General features: G+C 44.4%; 1 protein-coding gene across 2 annotated transcripts in view; it reads left to right on the top strand.

The window, feature by feature from the left end:
- Positions 1-14,327, top strand: part of LOC147025471 (uncharacterized) — a 45,769-nt gene continuing 31,442 nt past the window's right edge. For both annotated transcript variants that reach the window (XR_015059548.1, XM_085886475.1), the window contains exons 1-8: positions 1-158; positions 304-378; positions 539-622; positions 1,076-1,156; positions 3,219-3,252; positions 4,984-5,093; positions 12,289-12,346; positions 12,476-13,047. Coding sequence is in view for 1 of the 2 variants with exons in the window: in XM_085886475.1 (XP_085742601.1) it covers positions 66-158; positions 304-378; positions 539-622; positions 1,076-1,156; positions 3,219-3,252; positions 4,984-5,093; positions 12,289-12,346; positions 12,476-13,047 (1,107 nt within the window). In the remaining variant the exon portion in view is untranslated. The remainder of the gene's footprint in view (positions 159-303; positions 379-538; positions 623-1,075; positions 1,157-3,218; positions 3,253-4,983; positions 5,094-12,288; positions 12,347-12,475; positions 13,048-14,327) is intronic.

Raw genomic sequence — 14,327 nt, 5'->3', positions numbered from 1 at the left:
TCCCCATTGTCCCCATTGTCCCCATTGTCCCCAGATCGTTGATCCTCCATCTGTTGGTGACAGTCATGGAGTGCGGACTAGTTCATCTCGCGTTCCTTTTCTTCAGTATTTTCCCCCTTTTTGACGCCATTTCCCGCCATGACATCTTCTTCCAAGGGGTGAGGAGTAACCGGCGGGTTTGTTGATGTTTTTCCCGCGATCCTTGTTGCTCGGTTCGGTGTTGTACATTAATTTAATGTAGTTTTGTAGTTTTAATCACATTGACCGGTGATGGTTCTTCCTGTTCCTTTGTCCGTCCTGCAGGATCTCTGGGAGGTTTCTGTGAAGATTTTCATGAAATGTTTGAACATCCTTCCGGCTCCTCTTCGTTTTATTCCGGTATGGCGATGATCATTGGAACACAAACACCTTCCTGAGTACACCTCACCCTCACCCTCACCACTCATCACTCATCACTCATCACTCATCACTCATCACCGTTTCAGTGGACTATCTTTGATTAATTCTCATTTCTTGTTTTATTGTTTCCATCAAACAGGAACCCGTCCCTCAGAATCCTCGAGGTGTTTTCAGCTCTTTGTGGAATGAATTTTCCACAATTGTTCAAACCTCCTTTCTCAAGGTAAGATCACACAAACCACTCCAGAAACGCACACCTTCATCCCAGAGGGTATAAATGTACACCTGGACAGGCACACACACCCATACAAACACGTACACACTTCATAATAGGACAACAACGTACTCAACCACACACCACTCACAAAACCACACACACAACCACATACCACTCACAAAACCACTCACAAAACCACACACACAACCACATACCACTCACAAAACCACACACACAACCACATAGCACTCACAAACCACACACACAACCACACACCACTCACAAAACCACACACACAACCACATACCACTCACAAAACCACACACAGCCACGACACCACCGTCACCCCTTTATAACACATCCCGAACTGTTGAGCGATGAACTGATTGTTTGTGTCCATTTGGGGGAAAGAACTTTCATTAATACAAAATTCTCGTTTGTCTCGTGTCCGTCGGACAGAAACCTGTCCCACAGAAGCCTCAAGGGGTTTTCATCTCTTTGTGGAGACGAATTTCTGAAGCTCTTCCCATCTTTCTGAAGGTTTGATCGCACATCACACTCAAAAACTACACACACATTAATCCCACAGGATGTAGAACTACTCAAGGTTTTGTTTTACAGGTTTTTTTAGTTTCATGAAGGGGAGATTTATATATTTGTTTTTGTGTACATTGTCGAGGCTCGTGTAAGAGTGACACACGGAACGTATAATAAAGGGAGCAGGAGATGAGAGGGGTGGGAGAGGGAGGGACAAAACATTGGGGAACAGAGACATGAGATCTGTGGAAGGGAGAGGGATGGGGCGGGGAACACAGGGTAAACAAGATGGATACCACAGGGACTTTCAGGAAGGAAAGGAGGGAATTTGAAGGAGGTGGGTAAGGGGTGGATTAACGGGGGTAGAAAAGATCACGGTTTTGGATGGGGAAAGATATGAGATGGTGGTGAACGGCTGTTTTAAACACCTGGATTGAACAGTGGGATTGAACAGAGTGTGTGAGGTTGTTCCAAAGGTGGAAAAAAGAGGAATGAAAGAATGAAGGTGTGCTGTGATTCTTCATTTTGGTAGTTTTACCAGAAGGGAATTGCTGGTGGACCTTGAGGGCACTGCAGAAATATAGCGGAAGGGGGGTGGGGCAGATCGTATTCAGAGTGGGGGTGGCATGGACGGAGAGGAGACAGTAGAAGACAGAAAGACCACTGACCTGCATGTGGAGAGAGAGGGAGAGACCCAAAAGATAGCCTCATCGTGGGAGACATCAATGATATTGAATGCCTTGGTTTCCACCGCATAAAGCCAAAAAAGGTAAGAGGCAGGAGCACCAGCCCAGAGGGGAGAGCAGTATTTCTCCGTGTGTGTGTGTGTGTGTGTGTGTGTGTGTGTGTGTGTGTGTGTGTGTGTGTGTGTGTGTGTGTGTGTCCCTCCGCTGATGACGTCGCCAGAGGCATTATGTTTCAGGGTTGTCCATCCTCCGTACGTCCATCCATGCAAATTTTCTCTTTTCTCTGAGTCCGCTGATCCGATTAACACAACATTTTCACCGGAGGTGTGAATAATCATGAATAATTAAGAGGTCACATGGTCTGGCAGCCATTTTGGATTGAAAGAAAATCTTTAAAAAATATTTCTCTTGAGCCGCTTCATCAATCGATGTGAAACGTCACATTTATGATCTCGTAGTCACGGGGAATGTATGTTCAAAATTTCAACATGATCGGACGCATGGTCTGGATGTGAGAATTAATTAATATTTTGAATCTCGGTTGAGGGATTGAAATCAAACTTGGGACCAGTGTGTATGATGATGTAATAATGTGGGCGGAGGCAGATCTGGTGACGTCACGATGTAGAAAAGTGCTCTTCTTTTATCTTTAAGACGAAGATGAAGTCGACATCAACTGTTTTCATCATGGGTGAAGCATCACGGAGGGAGTTCTTTACCCGGTATCATTTTGTTTGAGTGTGTCCCAACTCCGTTTAATTAACAATTAAATTTGTATTTTAACTTATTTCTGTAGTTATTTGGATTACGAACACACCGACTGGTAATATGTTTTTGGGTAAAAATAAGAGGACCAAATCCTTGGTGTGTAAATGATTTCAGAACGTAAACCCACGCACGATTCACCTGTGTGTACCGAGCTCACCTTCACGCTCAAGGCTATTCCGGAGAGTTTATCTCGAGCGTGATCCCACCTGAGTCCCTTCGGACCCTTCACGATCCCGTTGTAATATGTTTGGGACCCCGGCCTGCGGATGCACAGCCCAATCCAAGTACCCAGGGTGTCTCATCATGTGTTTGGGGAAATATTTGATTTGAGATACTTGATCCAAAAAGCTGCCGATTCATCGCTTTGCTCAGCTCTGATTGGACAAATCAAAGTGAACATCGATCATGTGCTTTGAGTGCGACATTCACCTGCACTGAGCCTCGAGTTACCTCTGCTTTGAGTCACGTGTGATCATCGTTCACCTGCTCGTGTGTGAATGAACTAAAGATATTTAAATTATTTATTATTTTGATTAACTTGTGATTAACTTGACGATCTGTGAGTGAAAACCTGACACTGTTTAACATTTTTCATTTTTCTTTTCTTGCAGTCCCTGAAAGATGTAACTTCGTTTTCAAAAGAACGTAAGTGACATTTAATCGTACGATCGATTTGTGTTGTTCTGTTATCGATAAAATGATATTTTCGAGATATTTTGAGGCAATGACAACATGTTTCACCCTGACCCGTTCAGTATAGACTGTGTTTTCCACGAACCTCGACTATGTATAAAAAAAATAAAAAACAATGCTCCACTTGTATCAACGGCATGTGCTTCAGATGAGTCGCTGTTAATCTCAACCTCGACAGCTGGTACTAAGGCCTAAGTCAGATTTTCCACGGCGGCCGTGGGGTCTCCAAAATCTACGGCCACTAGCAATTATACGGCGGCCACAGTATTTTCGCGGTCACACAATGTAGCAGTCACATATGTTTTTATTTTTTGGGGAACCGCACGGCTTATTTAGAACTTGTGGAGACCGAAAACGTGGGGTTGCCGTATGGTCTTTGATTTGATGTCACACGGTGACCTTAAGGGGGCCCTGTGGCAGCCATAGAATTTTCAAGGCAGACGCAAGGTAGCCTCAAGGTGCCCACAAGGCGACCGCAGGCGAACGTGCGGCCAGACGGACGGTAACGAATGGGTTAATTTTTTTATTATTGTTATTTTTTTTTACCAGTTTTTTGTTTCGGCTTGTCGAATTGCTACGGCGAACGTAGAAATGAAAAAAAGTTATAACTCCGCGTTATAATTCCACGGCGACCCCTAGGGCCTGTAAAAGATAGCCAAATGGCGTAGGGCCACCCTGAGGCCACCGCAAAAACTCTGCGGCCGCCACACGTTTCTGTCAATTCAGAGGGCGTACGGCCGCTGTATCCTCGCCGTAGAGAAAATGTGACTTAGGCCTAAACACTGAATGAAATTTCATCTTACGATGTCTCGAGATCCCACTCAAAGTGAAATGATATTTGGAAGTCATCCCACTTCGCTGAAGATTCGGTGAAAATAATCCTTGGAAATGGTCACCAGCAAAAACAAATTGTCGGTCATCACATACGCACGCATGTATCTTTGGACAATCGTCGAAATGCAGATGAGATCGCCAAGAATAATTTCAAAGCATCAAAATGTAAATCCCTGGTGTGTTGATGTTGAGTACATACCGCCACGTCTCGATACTTCCTGAGTAATTTCCCGTACAGTGCCACATCCCCCGAATCTGGTTAACATATTTTTTTCTTACCCGCCGTTTATAAATATATTTTAATTTTATTATTCCCTGTGTTTCTGTGTTATCCTGATAACATGATGCACTGCCCAGGGCTGTTTAAGGTGTGCACTTGAGGAAGGTTTAATTTTTCCAATGTAAGTGACACACACACACACACACACACACACACACACACACACACACACACACACACACACACACACACACACACACACACACTCATGTGTAGCCGTGTGGCTGCTGGTTGCATCATTGGTTCGGGACACTGCTATGCTGCTGAGGCAGTGCCCCTATTACGAGTACATTGGTGCTCATTTCACCAACCTCGGGAGGATGACAGGTTGAGTCAACCCCACCTGGTGTTAATTCAGCAGCCAATGGGGCTCAAACTCAGGACCCTGAGATCCCAAGCCAGCCACCCGAACCACTAGACCAACACCAGGCTAAGTGCTTTGTTTGGACCCAGCAAATGGAGAGAGATTTTTCAGGAAACACTTTACTACACTTGTTGTATTGTCCCAATTCAAAGGACCCCAAAGATTATCTGTCAACCTCCTCTTGGTGTTTTTCTCTCTTTTGCAGAGTTAACCTCGTCATTCCAGATTTTGAGTAAAAACAACGTTTTAAACCTTTTCCTCGTCAGCTGCGTCATCTTCGCTGTTTTCACGTGGATCTTGAAAAGCTTCATTGAGGTATGTGCGTGTATGTGGTATGTGTGTGCATGTGCGTGTGTGTTTGTGTATTTGCTGAAAATCTTTTTTCACCATGAACTGACTCACTGAAACAAACTTGAATCAGAAACTTGTCCATAAATATCTTCAATATATTACGAAAACTCTCATCTTGTATCCATGTATGTATGAATGTATGTATGTTCCGGAAATACAGCCAGAACGGTACACGATAGCACAAAAATTTTTGAGCCACCTCACTCACCATTCTCCAGCGGTGTGCAGTGTCAAGTTTCGTTCAAATCGGGCAACGAAAAAATTATTAAAAAAATAAATCGCCGATTCAGTCAAGAACTCTTCGGGAGTATTTGATCAATGCAAGCAACCTCAGGGGCATAGTTCGCTGGAGTTATGTTTTTTTCTTTTTTGAAATGATTTTTTTTATCAGCCGCTGTCACAACGGGAACCCAACGGGTTCACGGGTCGTCTAGTAATAAATAAATCCATCAACAAAAGTCGGTCCACATCACCTCGCTCCAGCTCAGTGTGTCACGTGACTGAAGGCAATGGTCTGCCTGCAGTGGATCACCGATCCGAAGGCTTATCATGAGGTCAGGAATTGAACATGGACGAGACATGATATTGTTATCTGTCGAGCACTCGATTACACAATCATTACAAATCTAAATTCAATCAACGTATCATAAAGGAAAGACGTAAACTAAATATGATGATAACTAAAATTGACTGCTATTAACGACCTATAGCATGGGAACTCCGCCAAAAATATGACAATCGCTGTTTCCTTTCTACTTTAATTCATAAGTTCCACCAATTAATGTTTGTCTTTGACTTGGACTCATAAACCCTGCTCCTTGACATTGCCTAGCAACCCATAACAATGTAAACAATCGTTTCCTTTTACAACTTTTGACATTTTTGCTTTAAAAACAAACTAAATGTGGACCACGCGGTATTATCAAACATGTAAAGATCTTTCTGATTGACTCGTCCACCGACTCACGCACAGACTCACTCAATCGTCCACCGACTCATCCACAGACTCACTCAATCGTCCACCGACTCATCCACAGACTCACTCAATCGTCCACCGACTCATCCACAGACTCACTCAATCGTCCACCGACTCATCCACAGGCTCACTCAATCATCCACCGACTCATCCACAGACTCACTCAATCGTCCACCGACTCATCCACAGACTCACTCAATCGTCCACCGACTCATCCACAGACTCACTCAATCGTCCACCGACTCATCCACAGACTCACTCAATCGTCCACCGACTCATCCACAGACTCACTCAATCATCCACCGACTCATCCACTGACTCACTCACTCGTCCACCGACTCACTCACTGTGTACACTGTGTACAACTCAGTGTTAATTGTAGTTAAACACACAATTATTCACCAGAAAGCAAGATGATACATTTGTTTTATGTTCCCAGGGATCAGACGTTAACATCGTTTATTGTTTTCAACTTGAAAAATGCAATTCTCATTGAGTCATGAATAATTAATACACCGAGTCATGAATAATACCCCGCCATAAAGACTGAGAGCTAGACCTTATGTGGTATTTCGACACTGCCATCTTGCAAATTCCACCATCCCAACGCCCAGAGTTTGGAATCGACCTGTCACCAACGGACATTATATAAAGTCACATACAATGCCAATGAAAGGTTTACACCCTCTTTAAACATTTTCACCCTTTGTTGCCTTATGGCCTGGAATGAAGTTCCATTAAATTGGATTTTTTTTCCCACCTTTATCAAAACATCATAACCCACAACTTCCAAATGAAAATCAAATTCAACAAATTTCAGAAAATTGATTAAAAATACAAAACTCATATATCTTATTTGGATGTGTCCACCCCCCTTTCAATCAGAATTGTGAATGAGGTCAGGTGTTACCAATCACCTTGAAAATCACACACCAAGTTAATTGGCTTCCACCTGTGTTAAACTGCAGTGATTCTGATTATTTCAGAATAAAATCAGCTGTTCGTGTTGGTTTCATCCACTGGGTAGTGCATTTCACAGCAAAGACTCAACCATGAGTTCCAAGGAGCTTGCAAAAGGCCTCCAGGATAACTTTATGGAAAGGCACAGATCAGGGGATGGGTATAAAATATTCAAAGGCCTTGAATTTCCCTTGGAGCACAGTCAGGACAATCATTAAGAAGTGAAGCCATATGGTACCACCAAGAGCCTGCCTAGATCAGGCCGTCCCTCCAAACTGGACGACCAAGCAAGGAGGAGACTGATCAAAGAGGCCACCAAGAGGCCAGTGGAAACTTTAAAAGAGCTACATGCCTTTATGGCAAAGACTAGCCTGGTGTTGGCTCAGTGGTTAGGGTGGCGGCTTGGGATCCGAGGGTCCTGAGTTCAACCCCTGTTGGCCGCTGAATTAATACACCAGGGTGTTGACTCAGCCTGTCATCCTTCCGAGGTCGGCGAAATGAGTACCAGTTCCAGTGTGTGTACTGGTAGAGGGGCACTGCATCAGCGACACAGTCACGCTTCAAGAAATGACAGCTACCCCGGCAGCAAAGCTGCCATACGACCACCACCATGGCAAAGACTGGTCACTCTGTGCATGTGACAACGATATCTCAAGCACTCCACAAGTCTGGCCTGTATGGTAGGGTGACAAGAAAAATCGTGGTGAATTACTCAAAAAAGCCCACCTTGAGTCCCGTTTGCGGAATGCAAAAAAACGCTCCGGAGATTCTGAAGCCATGTGGAAAAATGTTTTGTGATATGACAAAACCATGATGGAACTTTTTGGCCTAAATGCGAAACATGACGTTTGGTGCAAACCTAACACAGCACATCACCCAAAGGACACCATCCCCACTATGAAGTATGGTGGTGGCAGCATCATATTATCGGGATGTTTCTCATCAGCTGGGACTGGGGCATTTGTCAGGATAAAAGGGAAAAATGTATGGAGCAAAATACAGAAAAATCCAAGAGGAAAACCTGCTGCCCTCTGCAAGAAAGCTGAAACTGGAACAGGAGTTCACAGTTCAGCATGACAACGACCTGAAGCACACAGCCAAAGCTACACTGGATATGCTGAGAAACAACAAGACAAGAAGAAGACGACGTGCAGAGCACGAGACTCGCAAAATCCAAAAAACAAATTTGACCGAAAAAATAATTGATGGTTGAAGTCAATGACCAAATATGTATCTCGTCTTCAAACCTCAAGTGAATCAGATGAAAATTAACAATTTTAGAAATTCGGCCGATGTTGACTTTCTCGAGGAAAACAGTCTTATTGCCACCAACACACAATTCAAGAAGCGAGCAGGTAAACTGTGGACACAAAAAGACAGAGCCTCTCACCACAGGAAGCAGCTCGACTACATCCTTGTGAGAACAAAATGGCGCAACTGCGTGATCAACACAGAAGCCGACAGCACCTTCAACTCAGTCAGTTCTGACCAAAGAGTGGTGTCAATGCAAGTGAGACTGAGCCTGTGGCAACCCAAAGCCACAGGTCCCAAGTAGAAGATAGACTGGCAGGCATTCTCCTCACAACCTATTCTTCAAGCCCAGTACACAGTGGCAGTGAGAAATCGCTTCGGCCCACTGGAAAGCGAGGAGGAAGACACTGCCACTGACCACTATCAACGGCTCATAGATGCACACACAGATGCAACAAAGAGTTTGCCTACTGTGAAGAGAATCAAGAAGAGCCGGATCTCGAAACATTCTGACGTCGTCGCAGCAAGAAGCGTGGTCAGTGATTGTCACGCCGAGCTTCGAAGGAACGAGACAGAAGAGCTCAGAGACAAGTTTAAGAAAGCAAAGAAGAATCTCTTTGCCACCTACGACTGACTGTAGGAAGAGGAACTAGCTGAGCGGATTAGAGAGGTGGAGGCTGCTTCTGAAGGCAAGCAGCATGGAGAAGCATGGCGCCTAGTCAACGAGATCAGCAGATGGAAGAAGTCCCCATCAGGTCAAATAAGTGGTAAAACAGCAGAGGACCGTATCCTGACATGGTGTACCCATTTCAAGAACCTGCTGGGAAGCCCTCCAACGATCACAGATGAGGAGGAGGACATACCCACGATACTAATACAAGTCGAGATCGATGGAGGAACTGAAGAAGGCCAAGTACGCACTCAAACAAGTCAAGAGCGGGGTACCAGATGGGATACCAGCAGAGGTCCTGAAGAACTGCGACCTGGACGATATCTTGCTGGACATATGCAATACAGCACTGATGAAAGGCGACAAACCAGAGCAGTGGTCACTCTCAAGCATTATCACAGTTCCTAAGGCCGGATCCCTCATGAAGACGGACAACTACTGCGGTATCAGTTTGACCTGCATCTGAGCAAAGCTATACAATCGGATGATTTTGAACAGGATTCGCACCGCCATTGACCCTAAACTGAGATTCAATCAGAATGGATTTCGGCAGAAGTGCACAACTGTAACGCAAATAATTGCTCTCCACAGAATCTTCGAGGAAGTCAAAAAGAACAACTTAACAGCCGTGCTTACTTTCATTCATTTTTCGCAAAGCTTTTGACTCCATTCACCGAGGTAAAATGCTGAAGATCCTGAAAGGTTACACAGTGCCAGACCGTCTACTGAAAGCAATAGAGGCCAGCTATACCAAGACCATGGTGAAAGTTGAATCACCGGAGGGAGAAACAGCAGTGTTCGAGCTCCGAGCTGGTGTGCTGCAAGGAGACACTCTGGCACCCGACATCTTCATAATCATCCTTGATTATGCTCCACGTCAAGCTACCAAAGATCATGAGAAGCTTGTTTTCACTTTCAAACCAGGACGAACTAAAATGGTCGGACCAGTTACGCTCACAGATCTGTATTTTGCAGATGACATCGGCCTGTTCTCTGACCAGATGGTGGAAGCACAGCAGCTCCTGAAAAGAGTGGAAGCTGAGTGCGATAAAGTTGGACTTCACCTAAATGCTAAAAAGAGAGGACATGGCGTTCAACTGTGACGAAGGCACTCTCAAGACCGAAAAAGAATGACACCATCAAGAAAGTCTTAGTCTTCAAGTACCTCAGATCAAGAATGATGAGTTGGGAGAAGGAAATAAAGGTACGGAAGGTGCTGGTGTGGAGGGCGATGAATGACATGAAGAAGATCTGGAAGTCGAACCTGATTCGAGGGCTCAAAAAGAGGATCTTCATCGCTGCCAAAAAGTCCATTCTCACGTACGGATGTGAGACGTGGACACTCACCAGGAAAACAGTGGTGCAGCTAATGTAGATTAACTGAACACACTGATGAGGGAGAGGGAGGAGTGGAGAGGCCATCATCTTGCCCGATGCTGGCCCTTTCGGCCTGAATCGACGTAGTAGTAGTAGTAGTAGTAGTAGTAGTAGTAGTAGTAGTAGTAGTAGTAGTAGTAGTAGCTGCAGCAGCCTATGTTGGCCTTTTTGCCTTTGTGGACCTCCAAAATAATTGCTGGTTGAATTCAATGACCTGAAATATATATCCTCTTCAAATTTCAATTCAATCGGATGAAAATTGAGGATTTTGGAAATACCTCTTTAGTTGATGACCTTGGACCTATGTTGACCATTTGGTCGATGTTGACCTCAAATATAATTGGCCAGTTGAATTCATTAACATGAAATATTAATCTTCAAATTTCAAGTCAATCAGATGAAATGAGGAATTTGGAAGCCTCACCAAAGTTATTGACCTTTAGAAAAAAAACTCCCTCACTCTGTTCAATCCTATTCTTCCCTCCAGGCCTTCAAAACTGCTGTTCACCACCACCTCTTGTCGTCCCCCATCCAAGTCCTCGATCTTTTCTTCCCCCATCAATCCACCCCAAACACACCTCCTTCAAATTCCCTGCTTTCCTTCCTGAAAGTCCCTGTGATGTCCATCTTGTATACCCCATGTTCCTCACCCTATCTCTCTCCCTTCCACAGATCTCCTTATGTCTCTGTTCCTCACTGTTTTGTCCTTCCCACTCCCGCCCCTCTTGTCTCATGCCCCCCTTGCTGTGCGTTGTGTGTTTGCTCTCATATGAGCCTCGACAAGGGATACAAAAATCCCCAAAAACCTATCCCAACAGACTCGCAGCTGTAATTACTGTCAAAAGTGTTTCCACCAAGTATTATCTCAGGAAGGTGAACACTTATCCAACCAAGATATTCTAGTTTTGTATTTTTCATTAATTTTCTGAAATTTGTCGAATTTGTTTTTCATTTGGAAGTTGTGGGTTACTATGTGTAAATAAAGGTGGAATAACTCTGATTTAATGTAATTTAATTCCAGGCGACAAGGCAACAAAAGGTGAAATTTTTTTTTATGGGGGTGTTCACTTTATATAGGCGCTGTATATGTATATGGGTTATGGTGTGAAACTGCCGTCAGCGGTGTTCACTTTCTATAGGCACTATATATGGGTTACGGTGTTAAAATGCCGTCAGTGAAGGAATGAGACTGGTTAAGTTCCGGATGTTAGGATGCCATGTTGGTTTGTGGAAGCCGAGGTAAGCAGTGGAGGTAACGTCGTCATGATGTCTCAGCAAAAGTGTGTTCGACATAAGGACAGACGGAGAAATCTGGCTACTTTAATATACAGATAACTCATATGGAACCTCTCGGGTAAAGTCCTTGCTCGAGAGAATACCACATCCTTATTTGGGCAGTGTATAGGCAACAGACTGCTCCCTCGATCACCCTTGCAAAATAATAACCCTGGGTTTGAAGCAAAAACATGCCCACATGTGCATATATAATACGTCTTGGTTATATAGTTCGGAAAGATTCCAGTTGCACTGGCCCAATGGCTGACACCATAGGACTGAAGCCTGAGCCCTTCACAAGGTTCATGATGCTAACTTGCTCCAACCTTTCGATATTTGAAGGAAATCACAGGAAGTGAGGATCATTGTTTTAAATTGTATTGTTGTAAGCCTGGTGTTGACTTAACGGTTGATGTGGCTAGCTTAAGGTCAAAGGGTCTTGAGTTTGAGGCCCTTTTTCTGTTGAATTAACACAAGGTGGGGTTGACTCAGCCTGTCATCCTTCTGACGTCGGCAAAATGAGTACCAGTGTACTGGTGATAGAGGGCCCGGCATCAGCGGCACAGCCGCGCCCCCAGAATGATGCAACCAGCAGCCACACGCTACACACGATAGCTCTTGTATTGTTGTTGCTGTTCTGTGTCTTACAGACATTACTTGCTTTCAAGGAGTTTCGTGAAGAGAGGAGCTGTTGGAATCAAACCTACAGTAAGTTAACCCTCCTGTAATTGACTTGGAATTTCAGTCACTTACCATGAAAGATGATAATTACAATAATGTTTATCTCAGTAACACAGCAATGTACCCCCACCCCTCACCCTCACCTCTCCCAAACAGATCACCACTCCTTGATGAATCTGCAACAGCGTGTTCAACCGTGTCGCAGAAACCAGCAGATTTTTAAACCGTGCCGTTGTTCCTGCCCACGTGGAGAACTTCACAAGCAGCAGAACGACAAGGGACCCTGGAACCACAGGGAAAACACTCCGTCTCTTGGGCTATCCCAATTGTATCATAACCTTAACCAGAGTTATTGTCACCAGTCTGGCAAGAGGTTGAACAAACGAGTGTCGCCGATATCTCCACACAAATCGGTGAAACACTCGCATCAAGGAAATGCTCGAACAATCATGAATGGAGGGAAAGAGAATGAAGATTTTCAATCCCAAGTGAGAGACTTGCTTAAAAATGCATATTCCGAGTTCAGTAGAGAAGTCGCGCTGATAAATGCTGTCAGCCCGATCATGGTTTATCACGTGACCAACAACTGGTGTGGAACAAGGATGAACAAGAGCGTCTTGCGAGGTTCTACAAACAACGGTGAAGTCGGTGCTGTTCAAGCATCGTACAAAGGCCTCGTCATGGGGAATGACTTACAAAAACAGCACGAAAGTGCCACAACTATCCAGGTAATAGCACCACTTCCTACATTTCATTTTCACGAACCACCAAGCTATGAGATGGGGAGAAATACACCAGGTTTACATTTTGGGATGGTTTGGTTTGAGAACACGGATCAGTAAGTTGGGGTTACAAGTTCAAGTCGTACGGAATGATGATTTGCCCATTGTGTACGACCGTCCATGGAATTCAGGTTTAAGTACATTGTTGTCTTCTCACATCCTGGATCACATGATTGAATACAAGCTCTATGAAGATTCTGACATCATCGATGGTCCCCGAGATCCTTGACTTGTGCAAATTGACAATGACCCACTCATTCTGAGCTTGAAGAACCTCAGATGGTGTCGTGGATTTGAACAAAGGAAATGGAAACACAGAATTGTACAGAAAAATTTCACAGGAGGATTAGCAGATCGAGTTAGGATTTGAATCTCAATTGGTGTAATTGGTGTCACGGTCCAAGTCTGGGAGCTCGGCGGTTCAAACTCCAGTTGAGTCGTCCTGAATAAATTAAAAATAGAACTTACTGCCTCCACACTTGGCGTTCAGTATTTACGAGGGTTGAACACAGACAAGCCCCAGAGATTGGCATCGAGAGTGAGGAGGAAATTCCTCTTCGGGAAATGCCCCGCTGAGTGTGGTGAGAAAGGCGATGCTGTTGTACCCAGATTATCCTTGGAAGTGGCGGCACGTCACCCAAACTCAGGTGAGATTGTGGGAGCACCAATCAGGGGAATCCAAAATTTAAACCTCCGGCACTGCAGACGATTTAATTGGTGTCCTGCCATGTCTGTGTCCCTGTCGAGTCACAGGGGACTGTCATTGGTGTTTTGGTGTCGTGCAGTTTGAGTCCTTTGATCCAATATTTCTTTGTTTCATTTTCCCACATAACACCTCTTTAGAGAATGAGTGTCATATGTGATGTGGTACCATCGGTGATAGAGAATAGCCTGCTCGGACTTGCACTATTTCAATGGTTGGACTTGGATTTTCACTTCATCAAAAGGGAACTTTGAACAAAATTACGGAGCAATCTGATGATGGTGAGAATATTTAAAACTTCTTCCTAATGTCACGCACAATGACAATACTTTCCCATGACTGAAAAAAACATAATTTCAGAGGAGTCGACAATCACCTGATGTTGCCCTTTCCAATGCGAAGAAGGTGATTCACCTGAAACGTGCAAACTTGCTGATCAATTTGTGGATAGTTCAAGTGCTGCTGCCCAGACAGCAACTTCACTGTCGAGTCTACACTCAGGAGTCTGGAGCCCAGATAGTAA

The sequence above is a fragment of the Eptatretus burgeri genome, chromosome 6 (genome assembly GCF_056783735.1).
Source record: "Eptatretus burgeri isolate ZD-2024b chromosome 6, Ebu_testis_v1, whole genome shotgun sequence".
Taxonomy (NCBI): domain Eukaryota; kingdom Metazoa; phylum Chordata; class Myxini; order Myxiniformes; family Myxinidae; genus Eptatretus; species Eptatretus burgeri.
The sequence above is the reverse complement of the archived record's forward strand: the minus strand, read 5'-3'. Positions and strand labels throughout refer to the sequence as shown.